Source organism: Mesoplodon bidens (assembly GCF_964165515.1).
Source record: "Mesoplodon bidens genome assembly, chromosome: 3".
NCBI lineage: Eukaryota > Metazoa > Chordata > Mammalia > Artiodactyla > Ziphiidae > Mesoplodon > Mesoplodon bidens.
Genome location: NC_138178.1, coordinates 46,719,554 through 46,739,536, shown reverse-complemented (window position 1 = coordinate 46,739,536; position 19,983 = coordinate 46,719,554). Strand labels below are relative to the sequence as shown.

The 19,983-nt window shown below is 33.8% G+C and overlaps 1 protein-coding gene across 6 annotated transcripts in view; it reads left to right on the top strand.

Moving 5' to 3' along the window:
• The window catches only part of ZNF280D (zinc finger protein 280D), a 122,126-nt gene extending 102,421 nt beyond the window's left edge, over positions 1 to 19,705 (top strand). For all 6 annotated transcript variants that reach the window (XM_081227376.1, XM_081227378.1, XM_081227374.1 and 3 more), the window contains 2 exons: positions 13,776 to 13,831; positions 16,783 to 19,705. In XM_081227376.1, the coding sequence (XP_081083502.1) occupies positions 13,776 to 13,831; positions 16,783 to 17,407 (681 nt within the window). In that variant the 3' untranslated portion in view covers positions 17,408 to 19,705. The remainder of the gene's footprint in view (positions 1 to 13,775; positions 13,832 to 16,782) is intronic.
• Positions 19,706 to 19,983: the final 278 nt, after the last annotated feature.

The window sequence follows — 19,983 nt, the reverse complement described above, 5'->3', positions numbered from 1 at the left end:
CTGGGTTGTATCTAAGTCTGGTTCTGCTAATTGTTTTATCTTCTGACAGTGTACTTTTGTTTTTTTTTCCTTTGCTTTTTCTGTGTATGTTTGGTTGAAAGCAAGACATTATGTGTAGGACTGAGATAAATAGTATTTATATCTGAAAATGGGCATGATTTTTCTCATGTTAGGCCACTAGTGTGGGATTTGGTCTACCTAGTAGTGAGTTGACTTGGGTTTTGTTTTGTTTTGTTTTGTTTTGTTTTTTTGTGGTACGCAGGCCTTTCACTGTTGTGGCCTCTCCCGTTGCGGAGCACATGCTCCGGATGCACAGGCTTAGCGGCCATGGCTCACGGGCCCAGCCGCTCCATTAGAAATTTCAGAAGCTAGTGAATATAAGCATGTGCAAGAAAATAGAAGATGCTATTTGAATTAAATGTTTAATTCTTCATCATGGTCACCTGTTTCTAATAAAGTAAAGTGATTTTAATAGAGCATGGGACCATCCAAGGACAAGATGCAGATTGTACAGTATGTGTTTCACATGGTGGGCAAAGATTTTCAGAAGATGGGTCTTTTAAAAAATTGTCTAGTGGTGAGTTAATTCATTGTGACTGGCTCATTTATTCCAAAGAATCTTTGTCTTTAGTTTGTTTCCTGTGCATTGTTTTTAGCAAAAATTACAACAGAATCAAATATTTGCAACTCAAAAAGTGGTTTCAAAGATTGGAAAAATTTAAACAGAATTTGTGATAATGAAAAAATCATATTTCATCATGATGCTTTTTTTAAATGGAAGTGTTTTTTAATGTATATTCAGACTGATAGTTTAAAAATGATGCTTTACAGAATGTGATAAAATATGTGTGAGTGATTTTTACATATTGTATGTTTTGTGCAAAAATAATTAATCAAAGTATCACAAGAAATTATTGGAAGCTCAGATGCTGGAATGTTCTAAATTCAGTTGAACTAAGACATTAAAATCATACAGCTAATCATTATAAATATTATGTGTTTCATTTGTATAGTAAAATTCAAAGCAAATTTATAATGTTATTAGGAAATCATGTTAAATCTGAAATACTAGGAAGAATAAAAGAAGCAAAATAATTTTTCTTACCTTTTGATTATAAACCAGATATAGTACATCATGAATTAATGTTTATGATTACTAGGTATATGTACATTAAGAATGATGTCATTGCAAGAGAAGAAAGTTTTTTTTTTGTTTGTTTGTTTTAAATTATTTATTTATTTATTTATTTATTTATGGCTGTGTTGGCTCTTCGTTCCTGTGCGAGGGCTTTCTCCAGTTGCGGCAAGCGGGGGCCACTCCTCATCGCGGTGCGCCGGCCTCTCACTATCGTGGCCTCTCCTGCTGCGGAGCACAGGCTCCAGATGCGCAGGCTCAGTAATTGTGGCTCACGGGGCCAGCCGCTCCGCGGCATGTGGGAATCCTCCCAGACCAGGGCTCGAACCCTTGTCCCCTGCATCAGCAGGCGGACTCTCAACCACTGCGCCACCAGGGAAGCCCGAGAAGAAAGTTTTGACTTAATTGCAACAAAATTAAAAACTGGATTAATTATATCTCAATAAAGCTGTTATTTAAAAAAAATCTAGATATGGTCTAGCTTATCACATTGTCAGTAAGTTAGGAAGAGTTGATACTTATGTAAAAAAGTTGTCCTGGCCAGGATATGATAATGGAATAGATATGGCACATGTATACAAGTGTGTATAAGCCAGTATTTCTCCCCCAAAATAATTATGCCAAATTTGTGCCTTGCCCGGCTCATAATCATAATTTAATACAAAAAATTCTGCATTTGTGAATTCAAATGTGATCATATTTTTTTAGTATTGTACAAAGGATACATATTTTAGGAGTGAGCAGATAGAATATTCTTGTCATTCTGAAAACAACATTAAAATCACAGATACCTGATGAGCATCAAGATTAAATACAATCAAGATACTTGATACTTTGCACACAAATTAGAGATGTGTATCAGATATGAAAAGATATAATATCAAATGTCAGAATACATTATGTTGAGATCAAAACCATCTTGGTACAAAAATATTACAGATTTTTACACATTATCCATATGGGATGGTATTTTGAACAAAGTGGCAAAAGTTTAATAAAGCTTTACAGTTAGAAAGCATGACCATATATGAAGCTCTGTGCTTAATAAAAATCCTATTCCTTTCCTTACCACAAATGAAAGTAATTTTGAAAGTGTGTTCAAGGAATGTAAAACTTGAGTAAGAGATGTGAATATTCTTCCTGAGTTTGAAAATAAGTGAAAAAGAAATTGGAAATGCATGAATCACTAAATGAGAGTATTGATAATTATGGGAAAAGTGCTGATCAAGTAGACATTAGGTTATAAATGACCTAACTTCATATTTGAAATAGGTATATGAAAAATTAAATGAAATGTCTTCAGATTTTGAACTTTTAAACTGGAGAAAAGTTATTTTCTATAGATTACATCTGATTTACAAAAAGCAGCTACTGACCCAGTTCTTAAATATTTTGACAATTTAAATTCTATAGAAATTTCATGTGGAATTGTTTAAAGCAACATACAATATTAATAAATTGTGATATAATCTAAGCCTTATATTTGGGTCTTCTAAAACTGATTAACAAAGTGGTGTTCAAAATTTTAAAACAATACCAGCCACAGTAGCATTCTGCAAAAGAAGTTTCAGTAAGCTGAAGTTAATTTTAAATTATGTAGAATTGTCACTTGGTCAAGAGAAATTGCCAAGCATGGCAATTTACTTATTTGAAACAAGATAAGAAAAGAATTAGACTTTGAAAACGTTATTGATGTGCTTGCTTCCACTAAAGCCAGAAAAGTAAAATGATAATAAATTCTGCTTTTGGTAGGCATAAAATGTTTAAACTTCAACTACCATTGTGAGTTTAATATACCAACTTTTCAGTATTTTTCAACTACTTTAATGTTCTGGGGGAAAAAACTTTTAAAAGTATACAGAGAGGAGAATTGTGGGAAGATGGCACAGTAGGAAGCACCAGGAATCTGGCTCCCCACCTAGACAGCAATTGCACAGATTGAATCTATCTGATATAACTATTTTGAAGCTCTAAAGTCTGTTGAAGGCTTGCAACCTCCAGGCGAAGACTTAGAGAGTGAATTGCAGTTAATTTCCATCAGTTTAAGCCCTTAGCACTGTAGCAGCCATATGGCAGGCAGCTGTGTACATGTTCCTGGAGCAGCTTGCACACAACTTATGGGAGCCAGAGTGGGCAAAAAAGACCTTGTCCTCCAGATATTGGGAATCTGGTTGCTGCTTCTTATCAGAGTTGCAGACAAAGAAGTGGGCACATTATTGTTGCACCTCACCCCCCATTGTTGCAAGCCCCTTTCCCTCCAGCTGAAGTGACTTCCAAGGAATTTAAGTGGACAGCCCTTTTTCTCCCTTCATTTTTCACTTCTCCCCCTTTCAGGAGTCAGACATTAAAGACTAGGACATTCAAAAACAACTCTGTATGTGGGTAAAATTAGAAAGAGATTGCATATGCCCAGGGAAAGGCTCAGAAAAGACATAAGAAGACCTTAAGTTTACACCTCAGGGTGATTTGGGAACAGAGACAGCCTACAACAATAAAAATTAAAAATAATAATAAAAATAGAACAGGCAAATGCTGGGCAAGGGGAAGAATCTGATTCCCAGAGTTACTACATTATTAGACTCAACTGTCCAGTGTTCAACAAAAAATCACAAGGCATACAAAGAAACAGGCAAGTATGGCCCATTCAAAACAAAAAAAAAATCAACAGAAATTTTCCTGAAAAAGACATAATGGCAGATATACTAGACAGAGAATTTAAAACAACTGTCTTAAAGATGCCCAGAGAACAAAAGGAATGTGTGGAGAAAGTCAAGAAAACAGTATGTGAACAAAGTGGAAATATAAATAAAGGGATAGAAAACCTAAAAGAAACCAAAAAGAAATTTTGGAGATGAAAAGTGCAATAACTGGGGCTTCCCTGGTGGCACAGTGGTTGAGAGTCCGCCTGCCGATGCAGGGGACACGGGTTCGTGCCCCGGTCCGGGAAGATCCCACATGCCACGGAGAGGCTAGGCCCGTGAGCCATGGCCGCTGAGCCTGCACGTCCAGAGCCTGTGCTCTGCAACGGGAGAGGCCACAATGGTGAGAGGCCTGCGTACTGCAAAAAAAAAAAAAAAAAAAGTGCAATAACTGAAGATGAAAAATTCACTAGAGGGATTCAAAGGCAGATTTGAGCAGACAGAAGAAAGAATCGGCCAACTTGAAGATAAGACAATAGAAATTATTGAGTTTGAGGAACAGAAAGAAAACAGATTGAAGAAAAGTGAACAGAACCTAAGGGAGCTTTAGGACACCGTTAAGTAGTCCAACATTCGCATCATGAGAGTCCCAGAGGGAAAAGAGAGAATATTTGAAGAAATAATGGCTGCAGACTTCCAAAATTTGATGAAATACATGAATGTAAACATTCAGAAAGCACAACGGATTCCAGGTAAGATGAACTCAAAGAGACCCACACTAAGACACGTTATAATTAAACTTCCAAAAGATAAAGAGACTCTTGAAAGCAGCAAAGAGAATTGAATCATCACATACAAGGGATTCTCAATAAAATTATCCACAGACTTCTCATCAGGAACTTTGGAAGCCAACAGGCAGTGGGTTGATATATTCAAATTGCTAAAAAGAAAACCTCAAGAATCCTCTATCCAGCAATTCTGTCACTCAAAAGTTAGAGAGAAATTAAGACGTTCTCACGTAAACAAAACTGAGAGAGTTCTTGACCACTAGATCTGCCCTGCCAGAAGTGCTCAAGGGAGTCCTGCATGGTGAAATGAAAGGACAGTACATGACAACTCAAAGCTCTGTGGCAAAATAAAGATCTCAATAAAGGTAAGTGCATGGGAAATTACAAAAGCTAGTATTTTGTAACAGTGATTTGTAGCTGTACTTTTTGTTTTCTACATGAGGTAAGAGATGAATGCATTTAAAGAAAAAACAATTTTTTAGTGTAAAATTTAGTATTTCTCTAACTTTGGTTTGTAACTTCTAATTTTGTTCCCTACATAATTTAGGTGACTAAAGCATTTAGTTTATATCTAGGTATACAATGAATAAAGATGTAATTTTCTGACATCAGCAACCAAAAGGAATGGGGATGGAACTATAAAGGAACAGAGTTTTGGTATGTTATTGAAATTAGCTGATATAAATTCAGATTAGAGGCTTATAACTTTAGGATATTACATGTAATCCTCAAAGTAACCATAAAGAAAATAGCTATAGAATATACACAAGGGGAAATGAGAAAATATTTTAAACATTTCACTACAAAAAAATCAACTAAACAGAAAACAAGTTAGTAATGAAGAAAATGAGAGCCAAAAAAGTAATAAGATACATAGAAAACAAAGAGCCCAATGACAAAATAAGTCCCTCCTTATCAGTAATTAGTCTAAATGTTAATGTATTAAACTTTCCAATCAAAGGACAGAGGTTGGCAGAATGGATAAAAAATACATGATCCAACTACATGCTGTATACAAGAGACTCACTTGAAATTCAAAGACACAGCTGAAGGTGAAAGGATGAAAAAGATAGTCCATGCAAATAGTAACCAAAAGAGAGTATGGATGGCTTTACTAATATCAGACAAAATAGATTTTCAATCAAAAAAGCTTACAAGAGAAAAAGAAGGACATTATATATTAATAAGTTTACTACAGCAAGAAGATATAACAATTATGAATATTTACACACCTACTGACAGACTGCCAATTTATATGAAGCAAAAACTCACGGAGTTGAAGGGAAAAATAGACAATTCTACAGTAATAGTTGGAGACTTCAGTACTCTACTCACAATAATTGATAGAATAATTAGACATAAGTAAGGAAGTAGAAGACTTAATAAACCTACTAGATTTGCAGACATACACAGAACACTCTACCCAGCAACAACAGAATACACATTCTTCTCAAGTACACATGGGACATTTTCCAGGATAGACAATATAGTAAGCCACAAATTAAATCTCAGTGGATTTTAAAAGATAGATGTCATACAAAGTATCTTCTCTGATCACAGGATGAAATTAGAAATCAATAATAAAAGGAAAAATGAAAAATTCTCCAGATTTTAGAAATTAAACAATACACTTTAAAACAACCAATGGATCAAAGAAGAAATCACAAGGGAAATTAGAAAATACTTAGATAAGAATGAAAAGAAAAATACAACATGCCAAAACTTCTAAAATGCAGTGAAAGTGATGCTAAAAGGGAAATATATGGCTGTAAACCCTTATATTAAAAAATGAGAGATCTCAAAGCAACAACCTAACTGTACAACTTAAGGAACTAGAAAAAGAAGGAGAAACTAAATCCAAAGCTGGCAGAAGGAAAGAAGTAAAATTAGCACAGGAATAAATGAAACAGAGAATAGAAAGCAATAGAGAAAAGTTGGTTCATTGCTAAGGTCAACAAAATTGACAAACCTTTAGCCAGAAATACTTAAAAAGAGAGAAGACTTAAATTACTAAAATCAGAAATGAAAGTGGGTACATTACTACCATTTCTATAGAAATAAAAATGATCTTGAGAGTACTATGAGCTCTGTGTCAACAAATTGGATAATCTACATGAAATGGACAAATTGCTAGAAACTCAAAACCTAGCAAGACTAAATCATGAAGAAATAGAAAATCTGAGTCGATCCATAACTAGTAAGGAGATTGAATGAGTAATCAAAAATCTCTTAACAAAGAAAACCCCTTGACATGACAACTTCTCTAGTGAATTCTAACAAACATTTAAATAATAACTAATACCACTTCTTTCAAACTTTTCCAAAGTTGAAGAGGAAGAAATATTTCTAAACTCATTCTGTGAGGCCAGCATTACCCTGATACCAAAGCCAGACAAAGACAATACAAGAAAAGAAAACTACAGATAAATATCCCTTATGAACATTGATGCAAATTTCCTCAACAAAATACTAGCAAACAGAATTAAGCAATATATTAAAAGGATTATATACCATGAACAAATTGGATTCACTCCTGGAATGCAAGGACGGTTCAGTATATGAAAATTGATCAATGTAATAAGCCACCTCAATGAAAGGAAGCAAGAAAAACTACATATCACGTCAATTGATGCAGAAATGGTGTTTGACAAAATTCAGCACCCTTGCATGTTAAAAATGCTCAACAACCTAGAAACAGAAGGAAACTGCTTCAACATAATAAAGCCATATAAGAAAAACCCACAGCAAATATCATACTCAATGGTAAAAGACTAAAAGATTTTCCTCTAAGATTAAGAACAAAGCAAGATGTCCACTTTCACCACTTCTTTTCAACATAGTACTGGAAGTTTTAGCCAGAGCAATTAGTCAAGAAAAAGAAATAAAAGGCATCCAAATTGGAAAAGCAGTAAAATTATCTCTGTTAGCAGATGATACCATTTTATATGTAGAAAACCCTAAAGATTTCATACAAAACCCTATTAGAACTTAAATTAACTCAGCAAAGTAAATAGCAGGACACAAAGTCAGCACACAAAAATCAGTTGTATTTCTATACACAAGTAATGAACAATCTGAAAAGGAAATTACAAAACAATACAACTTTAATAGCATAAAAAAGAATAAAATACTTAGGAATTTAATCAAAGAGGTAAAAGACTTCTACAAAGAAACTATAAAACTTTACTGAAAGAGATTTGAGAAGACAAAAAAAAAATGGAAAGACAACCCATGTTCATGGATTGGAAGACTTAATATTGTTAAAATGCCAATAGTACCCAAAACAGTCTACAGATTTATTGCAATCCCTGAAAAAATCCCAAAGATATTTTTTGCAGGAATAGAAAAACTCATCCTAAAATTTATATGGAAGTTCAAGGGACTTCAAATAGCCAAAACAACTTTGAAAAAGAAGAAAAAAAGTGCAGCACTCAAATGTCCTGTTTTTAAAATTTATGACAAAGCTGCAGTAAACAAAACAGTGTGGTATTGGGATAAAGACAGACCTATAGACCAAAGGAATGAATAGAGAGCCCAGAAATAAACCTTTGTATATATGGTCAAATGATTTTTATGGGGGTGCCAAGACCAATGGGGAAAGGACAGTCTTTTTAATAAATGATGCTGGGAAAACTGGATATCCATATGCAAAAGAATTAAGTTGTACTCTTACCCAGCACTATATACAAACATTGACTCAAAATTGATAAGGGACTTAAATGTAAGACCTAAAATAATAAAGTTCTTAGAATAAAACAAAGGACAAAAACTTCATGACATTGAAATTGGTAGTGATTTTTTGGTTATTACACCAAAGACACAGGTAATGAAAGAAAAAATTGTACAAATTAATAATTTTGTGCATCAAATATACTATCCAGTGAATAAAAAGGCAACCCATAGAATGGGAGGAAATATTTGCAAATCATATATCTGATAAGGAATTAATATCCAGAATATATAGAGAACTCATAAAACTCAATAACAACATAAACAACCCAATTCAAAGATGCATAAAGGACTTGAACAGGCATTTCTCCAAAGAAGATATACAAATGGCCAATAAACACATAGATGTGCAACGTCACTAATCATTAGAGAAATGCAAATCAGTGAGATACCACCTCACACCCATTAGGATGGCTACTGTTAAACAAAACCCAAAAAACCCACAGACACATAAACACACACACACACACACACACACACACAAAACCACAAAAAACTCCAAAACCAGAAGACAGGTGTTGATGCTGACGTGGAGAAATTGAAGCTTTGTACACTGTTGCTGGTAATGTAAAATGGTACAGCCATTGTGGAAAGCAGTATGGCAGTTCCTCAAAAAAATTATATGATCCAGCAATTCCTCTTTTGGGTATACTGTACCCAAAAGACTCGAAAGCAAAGAGTTGAAGAGATATTTGTACTCCTATTTTCATAGCAGCATTATTCACAATAGCTAAAACATGGAAGTTAAACCAAGTGTCCATCAATAGATGAAAGAATAAGCAAAATGTGGTATACGCATACCATGGAATATTCAGCCATAAGAAGGAAGGGGGTTCTGTAATATGGATCAACTTTGAGGACATTTTGCTAGTGAAATAAGCCAGTCACAAGAAGACATATTATGTGATTTCATTTGTATGAGGTACTTAAACAAAATAAAAGAGAGAGTATAGTGTTGGTTGCCAGAGGCTGTGGGGAGGGGAGAATAAGGAGCTATTGTTTAATGGGTGTAGAGTTTCAGTTTTACAAGATGAAAAAGTTATGGGGATGGATGGTGGTAATGATTGCATAACAATGTGAATGTATTTAATACCAGTGAACTACACATTTAAAAACGGTTAAGATGGTAAATTTTATGTTATGTGTATTTTATCTCTTGTTTCTATATGGCTTGGCATAGCACTGATGTCAGCATAGTTAACATCACAGTTTTTGAGACCATTATATATACTGAGCCAGGAAGTGTACTATGATTTTCTTTCCTATACTTCATTTTACTTTTCTGGGTAAAAATATATTTTTACTGATTTGTTTAGTCTTCTGTGTACCTAATGCTGTTTCTTAAAATGTTGTGATGTGTTGTCTAATGTTTGGAAGTATTTTTTCCAAATGTTCACACACATCAAAAAAAAAAATTGTTGGAGGGCTTGGAGATCTTCTCTCCGATCTGCTTTAGTTTAAACTAGTTGCTGTCTAAGCCTAATGCATAATTTGTTGTATCAGGATTTTACTTTGCCACTTTCTTGTGTTGGATGTCCTGTTTCCTGAACTGTGAGTTCTTCTTTTCTTGTTTTACTCCTTATTTTGATGAAACATGTCCCCGAACAACTTCCACAGAAAGGTTGATTCTTTTTTCACTTAGTGTAAATTTAAAACTGTATTTACTCTAATGATAGTTTGGCTGAGTTACATAGAAAGCATTTTTCCTATGCATATTTGAAAGTATTGTTTTTGTTAAGTCTGATGCCATTTTTGGTCCACTTTCTTTGTGTTTATGTTGTTTTATTCTTTCTGGCAACGTTAATGATTATCTCTATCTCAGGTGTTTTGAAATTTCATATGTTCACCCATCCTTTTTTCATTCATTATGGTAGGAATTTGATAAGCCTTTGTAATTTTGGGTATTTCTGTTTGGGGGAAATTTTCTTGTTTTATTTCTTTGGTAAATTTTCCCTTTTATTTTCTCTGTTCTCTCTTTTTTTTTGAAACTCCTATTGATCTGACACTACTTCCTGCATCAACTCTTTTGATTGTATGGCATTTTCTTTCTTGCCTTCTATCTTTTTGTCCTTTCATTCAACCTTTCAAAAAAGATTTTCTAAATTTAATTGCTTATTTTAGTTGCCATATATTTAGTTTTGAATTGTTCTTTTTATTTGTTCTTCAGTTGTTTTGTCTTCATAGTTTTTTGTTCTTGTTTAACGGACATAACATTTCGTACCTCTCCAGGGATATTAAATATATATTATACATATTTATTTTGTTCCCAGCAAAGTCTCTGATGTCTCCCAGCCTCTTTCTTTACTCTCTTGTTTATTTTGATCTGTCTGATGTAAAGGATGTCTTCAGTTGTGTGGTGATCCTTGGCTGTCCATAAAAGTGAAGCGCTAAAAAGTTTATCGAAAACCCTGTGTTTGGACAGGGACAGGGCTGCCTTGCATAGCTATACAGGTTGTGCACTGCAGCACTCCACAGGGTACAACCCTGTTATATTTATATATACCCCTTAGTACTCTCAAAATGTATTGATGTTTACAGTACTAGAAATTAAATGTATGAAATTTAAAAAATACTGTTACTTAAAATGACAAATATTTTTCTGAAAAATAACTATTTGTCAAAACAAAAGAAATTAGGTACAAGAATGAAATTGTTTTATGCTTTTGCATATCTCTTTAATGTCTAGTTAAATAGAAGGAAACTGGATCCTCATGTTTCTGCATTCAATCTGCTGTGATATGTTATTTTGGTTGAAATATAAGAAAAATACCCAGCCTCATCTAGTACTTTAATCTTTTCAGATAATTGTGATTATTCTTTTCTTTTTTCTTTTTTTTTTTTTTGCGATACGCGGGCTTCTCACTTTTGTGGCCTCTCCCGTTGTGGAGCCCAGGCTCCGGACGCGCAGGCTCAGCGGCCATGGCTCACGGGCCCAGCCGCTCCGCAGCACGTGGGATCCTCCCAGACCGGGGGATGAACCCATGTCCCCTGCATCGGCAGGCGGACTCCCAACCACTGCGCCACCAGGGAAGCCCTTGATTATTCTTTTTTATGACAGCAAAAGTAGACAAGTGAACTTTTTCTTAAAAGGTTTGTTGCAATGTGGAATCTGACTCCATATCACTGAACTTTTTGTACTCTATTACATTAAAATCTATTGGTCTGGCTTACACTTTGATTGGTTCTTTTATCCATGCATGATTTTATAACAATGTGCATTTAGTCATTTGGAATATATTGGTTCACAAGTTACATAGATCTAAGTGTTGACACGTTTCATTATATAATATCAGGTAATCACATTAATATTAGCATTAATCTCATGAATAGTGGATAAAAGTTATCCTAAAATTTAATTTTTCCTTGAATTTTATTACTGGCAATAAATACTGTCGGTTGTTTTCTTTGATGTGACATGCTCACTTTGTCAGTTTTGAAGAAAATGTCTTCTAAATACTCAAGTCTAAATATTCATAGTTTGACAGTCATTCTTTAAAATAAAAATCATGTTCCATGAAAAAAATGTGGCCAAGTTCAGCTTGCAACTCAGCCACAGACCCAAGTGTTTTTAGTGTGCAATAGCAGTGCTTTATGCATATTTGGTCTTTCATTACACAGAATATTAAAAAGACATGCACTCAGTGATTGATATTTAATAAAATTAATTTTACTGCTGGTGTATGCCAGTGGAGAATACAGTGACTACTAGTACAGTTTTGGTTCTATGTCAGTGCCTTGATTTGAGTTAAGATGCCAGCATTTTTACTCACCACTGCTTTAGTACCAAGAATTTTAACCTCACATGCCTCCTGAAAGTGTCTTGGAGGCCCCATGTGTCTGTGAACCACACTTGGAGAACTGCTGACATGGATTATATTGTGAAGGTTGCCTCATGGATTAGTGTGCTGTACAGCCTGCACAGTCTGCATGGCAATTGTTTAGACTTCAACATAGGAAAATCAGTTGCTGAGCTGACTGATTGATTCTTCGGTAGGGAGGATGCTCTCAAAGTCTTTGAGGCTGATAATTTTCTCCAAAGAGGAATCTTCTAGATTCCAGCTGCAGGTGGTGGGGTGAAGAGTGGTTCCTCTGGTTGCTAGCATTCTGGGAGCCAGGCAGAGAGATAAATGTGGGTCCCATTTTTCAGTTTATGGACCTCTACTAAATTTTTCTGTTTTCTTTCAGTACCTCATGCCTGTCCTTTGCCATTCCTGGTGTTCACAAGTCTAGACTGTCTCCAGTTCACAGAGTTAACCTTTGGCCTAAGTGGTAGAGGAAAGGATAGGTACCTGTTGTGTGAGTTGGGGAAAGAGCATTTAGATTTCTCAGCAGTATTCATGCTTCATTTTTACCTTTTGTGTACTGGATAGTGTACTGAATTTCTCCAAATACCAGATCTCTTATGTTCTCTGGGAAAACTGATTCTCTTTTCCTTGCACTCTCTGCTCAGACATGTAGTTGTAACTTCCTCCACACTGTGAAGTCAATTTCCATTCCTCCAGCCACTATCCATGTAAAAATTTGTTGAAATCTCTTTGACAGTTAGTATGCTTTGATGTTTTCTTGGTCTTTATGAGTGAAAATATTTTATTTCTTTGCCCTCATTTTAGCAGGGCTTTTGGAGTGTGAGGAAATATTACATGTATGTGATTAATACACCATATCACTTTCACAGATTTGAATCAATCACTATTGTGGCTGAGCTGGACCTAGATTTGAAACTTCATCACTTACTGTAGTATTGCCTTCGGTTTTCTACCTAACCCCCGCAGTCTTTATTCTCATTTGTAGAAATGGAGTTTATGATATATAATATGAGGATTAAGTAATGAGATAGTGAATGTAAAGTTCTTAACATACTACCTCATGCATCATATATGCTCAATAATTTGTTATAAACTTTTAGGCTGACCTCTGGCTTACTGAGGTTTTAGTGTATTCTTTCCTCACCAAAAAACATTTGAAATAAGCAAAAATATTTCATTTGTCTATTGTTTAATATTACTTGGGTTGACAATGGAAGGGTTACCATGGCTCCAAATATAAAATCATAATTTCATAAATGTTTTATCTAAGTACCTGTATTTAATATGTGTGTATAAAATACTGTGGATGACACATTCAAATTCAAGCTGTGTTTTACTAGTTTTCTATTCAAGTAATTGTAATTATGGCCCATATTTGAAAGAATCTAAGGAAAGCAGGTATTGTTATAACTGTATAACTGTTTCATATCCTTGATTCAGAAGCTTTTGGTACACTGAAATTCTTACAAGTTTTTTAAAAAGCAATTTTTGAAATCATGCTTTTAGTTATGAGAATTATTTTAATACATACTTTAAATTAAGAAATTAATTTTCTCTTTCTTTAGTATACTAGGTATCACACTTAAGTTCTTTTTATCTAGAAAGTTTAGTATAATAAAAGTAGTTTACTTTAAGCTTAGTTTTGAATATAAAAGAAAATTATTATTAATCATTTCAGGAAATTGCAAGACCTAATATGGCTGAAGGAAAAACAGAAACATCAAATTCTGAAAGGTAAATATAAGGAAAAACTGAATCTCATGAAATTCATGTATATAAAATGGTACTTGAGCTGTGTTATATTTCAGTTAATTGGCAAAAGGCTATTTAAATTTTGTATATGGTGTTCCTTTTAGTAATGGCTTTTTTTTTTTTTTTTTTTTTGCGGTACGCGGGCCTCTCACTGTTGTGGCCTCTCCTGTCGCGGAGCACAGGCTCCGGACGTGCAGGCCCAGCAGCCATGGCTCACGGGCCCAGCCGCTCTGCAGCATGTGGGATCCTCCCAGACCGGGACACGAACCCACATCCCCTGCATTGGCAGGCAGACTCTCAACCACTGCACCACCAGGGAAGCCCTTAGTAATGGCTTTTAATTAAAATAAAATTTTGAAATATTAATATAACAAAAATATACTGCAGATCCTTAGTTTTGAAATCTTAAACATGTAGAATACGTTTTATAAGTGGTTAAATTTTTTAAAAGTACGTACAAGTAAATAAAATGTTAACAGATTTTAATTGTCTCTATTAAATGAAAATAGTTACAAGATGCTACAGGTTATAAGATGGTGACAATTCTTGCAAACAGGTAATTTTAATATCTTATTTTTAAAGTATTTTCAAAAAGCTGTAAAGCTACTTCTTTGGTGGGATCTCAACATAAAAGGTTCAAAATTCACTTATTGGTTTTTAAAAATTTAATGCTTGAGTAGAACATTGCAGAACATGAGATTTCACAATTTTTTTTTAGCAAAAGAAAATCCAACATTCTAATTAGAACTTTATTCCAGCTAAAGGTGATTTTGTCTTTTAGATTAAGTACTTTCCCCATTTCTATCTTTATGCTGTGTGTTTTATAGTAGGCTGCTTGTTAACCTGATGAGATTAATTAATATATTGCCTCTAAAAAGAAAATTATGGAATAAGACCTTTTGAAGATGTTTCTTAGACTTCACTAGAAAAACTTTCTAGCCCTGGGACTTCCTTGATGGCCCAGTGGTTGAGACTTCGCCTTCCAACACAGGGTGGGGGTGTGTGGGTTCGATCCCTGGTTGGGGAGCTAGAGTCCTACATGCCTCACTGCCAAAAAAACAAAACATAGAACAGAAGCAGTGTTGTAACAAACTCAATAAAGACTTTAAAAATAGTCCACATAAAAAAAGAAAAGGAAAGAAAAATTATCTAGCCCTTTCTTCACATAGCATTTTTCCTAGAATTCTGGTTGGGAAAAGTTAACAAAAATTCAAACAAGGATTTAGAAAAAGCAGACTAGTTACATCCATATTTTTTAACATTTTCTGTAAATTATAGTTAGTTCAATAAGATCTGAACAAAAATAAGAATTTTAAAAATTTAAGTGAGGGAAATATAATTTTTTGCAGGTGATGTAATTGACCTGTAAGATCCAAGAAAATGAGCTAAGAATGATTGAAATTAATCAGGGTATTAATTAAGGCAGCTTGGTGTAAAATTCAGAATCTTTCCGGTATACCAATAACATTTGATTACAAAATATAATGGATAAAATTCACAGTAATAACAAGATGAGTAAAGTGCAGCATCTATTTAGAAGATTTCAAAGAAAAAACTTACTGAGATAGAAAATAATATATTAGGAACTTACATGATAGGTCATTTCCCAAATTAGTTTGTGGTTAATGAACATTTAGTTGAAAATCCAAATTGGATTTGATTTGGAAACTAGTGGTGTTTAAAGTAAGATTCATATTTTTCTACTTATTAATACCATAATTTTAAAAATCACAGCTGTGTTAGATATTAGGTTGTTTCTGTATTCACTATTTTAAACATTGTTTTAATGAGCACCCTTGTACAATTATCTTTTACTTTTTCAAACTTAATTTAGGGAGAAGAGTAGTAGAATGTAGGTGATTTGACCTATTAGATAATAAAGTACAATGTTAATTTCTAATTGTTAAAACTGGGTGGTATTGGCCTGTAATAGTCAAAAGACACATCAGAACAGAATAAATAGCAGAGAAACAGCCTTTTAAGTATAATTTAGTAAATAATAAATGACTATCTGATAACATTGCTTTGATATTTGGGCAGTTCATTAGGAAAAAGTCTAAATTCCAGGTGGATTAATGTAAGAACTAATATAAATGTAATCATTAAATTTCTTTTTGTTAAAATAAGCATTGTTACATCTACATAAGGGACTGGAGAGCCTCTTAGAAACCTCCTGTTTCTAAGACTCACAGACATAGAAGACAAACCTTATGGTTACCAAAGGGGAAAGGAGGTGGAGGAGGGATAAATTAGGAGTTTGGGATTAACATATACACACTACTATATATAAAATAGATAAACAACAAGGTCCTAATATATAGCATAGGGAACTATATTCACTAAATAGTTTCTGTTAACACACCGGGGTAAGAGTAAACACAGAGACAGGTATACACATAAGCATATATGTATGCATGTGTTATATTTACATATTTTTTAGGCATGTGTTTATGTTTTTATAAATTAGGCTGTTAAAAAATCAGTGAAATGTTTGTGAATGCTTAGTTGATTTTGCATAGGGAAAACACTCTAAGCCCAAGAGGACATATAAATCATAAAAGAGAAATAGGGTTTTTTCCACATATATTCATTCCTTATCTAAATTACTCTTACGAATTAATAAGCACACTCACATTTTAACTAAAAATAAGCAAGGGTATGAACAGATAAAAATAATGATAACCAGAACTAAAACCAGTGAATAGCCTCCTCAGGACTCCTTTTAATTTGCGACTACGGAGTTTCTCACTCTGTTGCCCAAGAACATGGCCACCTCCTAAATTGTAACATCATAGCAAAGACCGGGGACCTCAATTTTTTTTTTTTTTGGTGGGCAAGTGTGCCTTTTTTTTTTTTTTAGAGAATGTCTTTATTTTGATAGTGTTCAAATACATTGTATTATGAAGAAATAGATAATAGCTTTATTTTTCCAGTAAACAAGATGAAGCTTCTTCAGAGGAAATAAAAAATGGATGTGGTGTGCATTTATTCGAAGGCTCATCAACAACAAAAAGTGAAGAAGGTGTATCAGGTTCAGATAAAGAAAATGATACCTGTCTTGAAGACCAGGAAACTGGCTCAAAGAATATCTTCAGTTATGATTCAATTATTGATGCAGATAAGGTGGAGAAGGAAAAACAAATAGAGCACATTTGTCAGGAAACAGAGTTGAAGAGGTGCCAAAGTTCAGAAAACCTCATTGCACGTGATCAGATTGAAGATCGCAATGCCAGTGAAGCTAGATTTTCTTCAAAGAATATTAAGGATTTGCAGTTAACATCTGGTGATGTTAGCATTGATCAGTTTTTGAGAAAAAGAGATGAACCTGAATCTGTTAGTTCTGATGTTAGTGAGCAAGGCAGTATTCATTTGGAACCTTTGACTCCATCAGAAGTGCTTGAGTTTGAAGCCACAGAGATTCTTCAGAAAGGTAGTGGTGATCCTTCAGCCAAGACTGATGAAGTAGTGTCTGATCAAACAGATGACGTTCCTGGAGAAAATAGCCTTAGCACAACAGAGACAACAGGAGACCTGGCAGATGAAAAAGAAAGAAGTTGAAATTAATTAGGCATTCTAAGTTTTAGTGTACCAACGATAAGAGCATTTGGAACAGTGCTATCAGGTGAGCTCAGTGGTGCTGTTGCAGAGTGCAGAGATAGAAAAATGTGAGGGAGGTCATTCATACACTTTACCTGTATATTCAACCTTGGTTATTAAATCAATTCATCATTAATAGCATGATTAGTATGAATTTCCAAAAAGTTTTTAAGACATGAGTAAGATTTTAATGAAAGTTAAGTTTGCAATGAAAAAGTCTCATTTAGCAGTTTTCAAGGTTATGGAACCTGGTGGTCAATATGAATTGAATATTAGTTATATTAATAAAGCTTTTGAAATTTCCATCCGTTCTAAACTAAAAGTCCTTATTACCTGTACATCCTTTTCAATTAACTTAAAGGAAGAGATTTGGAAACCACATACCTTTTGGAAATAATTGATTTAAAATAATGGCCAATTGGCTTTGTTAATGAAGGCTTCATTTTGAGTATGATACTGGTAAATGGAGCATGTTTAGAATGCTAAATTAGTTGATCTAATGAGAATTTGGATGAACATAAACTTAATTTTGGATATAATATTACATTCCAGACTGCCAGAAGCATGTAAACAGAATATTTGAATCTGTGTACCTCCATACAAGTGTTAGCCTGCCAGGCTGTAAGCTTACCTTAATTAAACTTTCAGTGAAAGTGAAATTATTAAAATAAAAATTTATATTTGTGCTTTTTGTCAGTGTGTAAGCTGTGCAGAAATCCCTTGATGTACTAGTTGTATAAAGTAGAAACCCACTGTTGAAACTCCTGTAGCTGTTATGCTCTTAATATTGTTTTAATGATCTTCTTTAGAAATAGACCCATAAAAATGGTCTGGAAACCAAACCAAAGTATGGATTAATGTAGATATTGTAAAGCAGTAAACTGAAAACATGTCCTGGCATGAATTCAGCCATATTTCAGTGACTTTTTCTGTAATTGTAAAATAGAAAATTCAAATGGGACCTAAAGCAGGATGTAAAAAATTGGTTTGGGATATTTAGCCTAATTTATCCATAAGATGGCTGCTAAATTGATTTTTTCAGTTTTTTATCATATAGAAAATAATAGATATAGAAATGAATAATATGAGTAACAGTAGTTTGCTTTGACGTACTAACAAACTTTTATTTAAAATGCTACATTTTTATTTCTTAAAATGTGCTTTGAATTCTTAAAATTTTGTTTCACTGAATGTTAAATGTTTAAAATGGCTATTAAAATTCTGCTGTATATAGTAGTTTTTGAGTAAATATTTGCAATAAAAATCTGTCCCTGAATAATTTTATTTTTCAGAAAGCTGCTTGAGTCGGATTACCTTTGGCGCCTCTAGAAATTGTATATTGCTCAAGGAAATTTCATGTTAAAGTTAGTGGTAGATTTTATTCCGTATTCTTTAATTGATGCATGATTTATTTTAAATTGAGACTTAAAGTACAGGGGGAAGAAGTGCTAATATTTACAGAGAATTGATTTGCTTTACAAATTCTTCTACTTCAAGAGAATTATAATTTAATATTATAGTTTTCTATCTGCTCAGTAAATTAAAGAGGCTAAATAGGCAAAATATTTTATTGACTTATTTTCTTGAATATTTTTGAGGGTGGGGGCAAATATTTTTATCTTTCCTGCTCCCAAGAAAAGATGGGATAGAGGGACTTATTAACTGTCATCCTTCACCTTGTTGAAACATGAATCTATAGCAGAGAAGACTTTTGGAGTAAGGGGAAGAAAAAGTCTGTGTAAGGACCATTTTCTGAATCTCATTCAATTAGTTGCCAAGGCTGTCACCTAATGCTTCAAAAACCTAGAGCACTGTACCAAAATAAGTCTCTAAGTGACACTGTAGTCCCTTGTGAGCTTTGAGTAGTTCCTTCTCCTGCCCCTGTATACTTACAGTAGTGGTATTTAAAGTACCTGATCAATGAATAGTTTATACCTATCCACTGTGAGAAAAGGAACCTGTACCAGACTATAAATCCTTCATTGAGAAAGTCTAGCAATGAAAAAAAAAATAGTTGAAGTAAACATTGTACTTGGTAACATAGTGGGTTTCTGTTTTCACATAATCTCCTTATCTCATTTCTGATCAGGAACAAACAATTCAGGTATGCAAACCAAACCTTTGAGTAGCAGTGCTTTAGCACAGTGGTCAGCAAACTTTTTCTCTGTAGAGCCAGGTAGTGAATAAATGTGGACTGTGTGGTCACAATTATCCAACTCTTCCTTATAGCTTAAGAGCACCTATAGACAATATGTAAATGGTAGCCTGTTTGTGTTCCAATAAAACTTGATTTACAAAAACAGAATGTTGGTTGGATTTGGCCAGTAGACTGTAGATTGCCACCACCTGCTTTAGAGTGCTGTTTTGTCCAGGCAAATTATGCTCAGGGACTGAGATTTTCTTTGCCAATAACTTATTTAACACCAGTTCACTGTGAGAATTATAATTTATAAAAATAACATTCTGCAAGCTGATACCATACAGGATAATGTCTGTTAATTAGCTAATAAAGAAATAACATACTCCAAACTAATAAT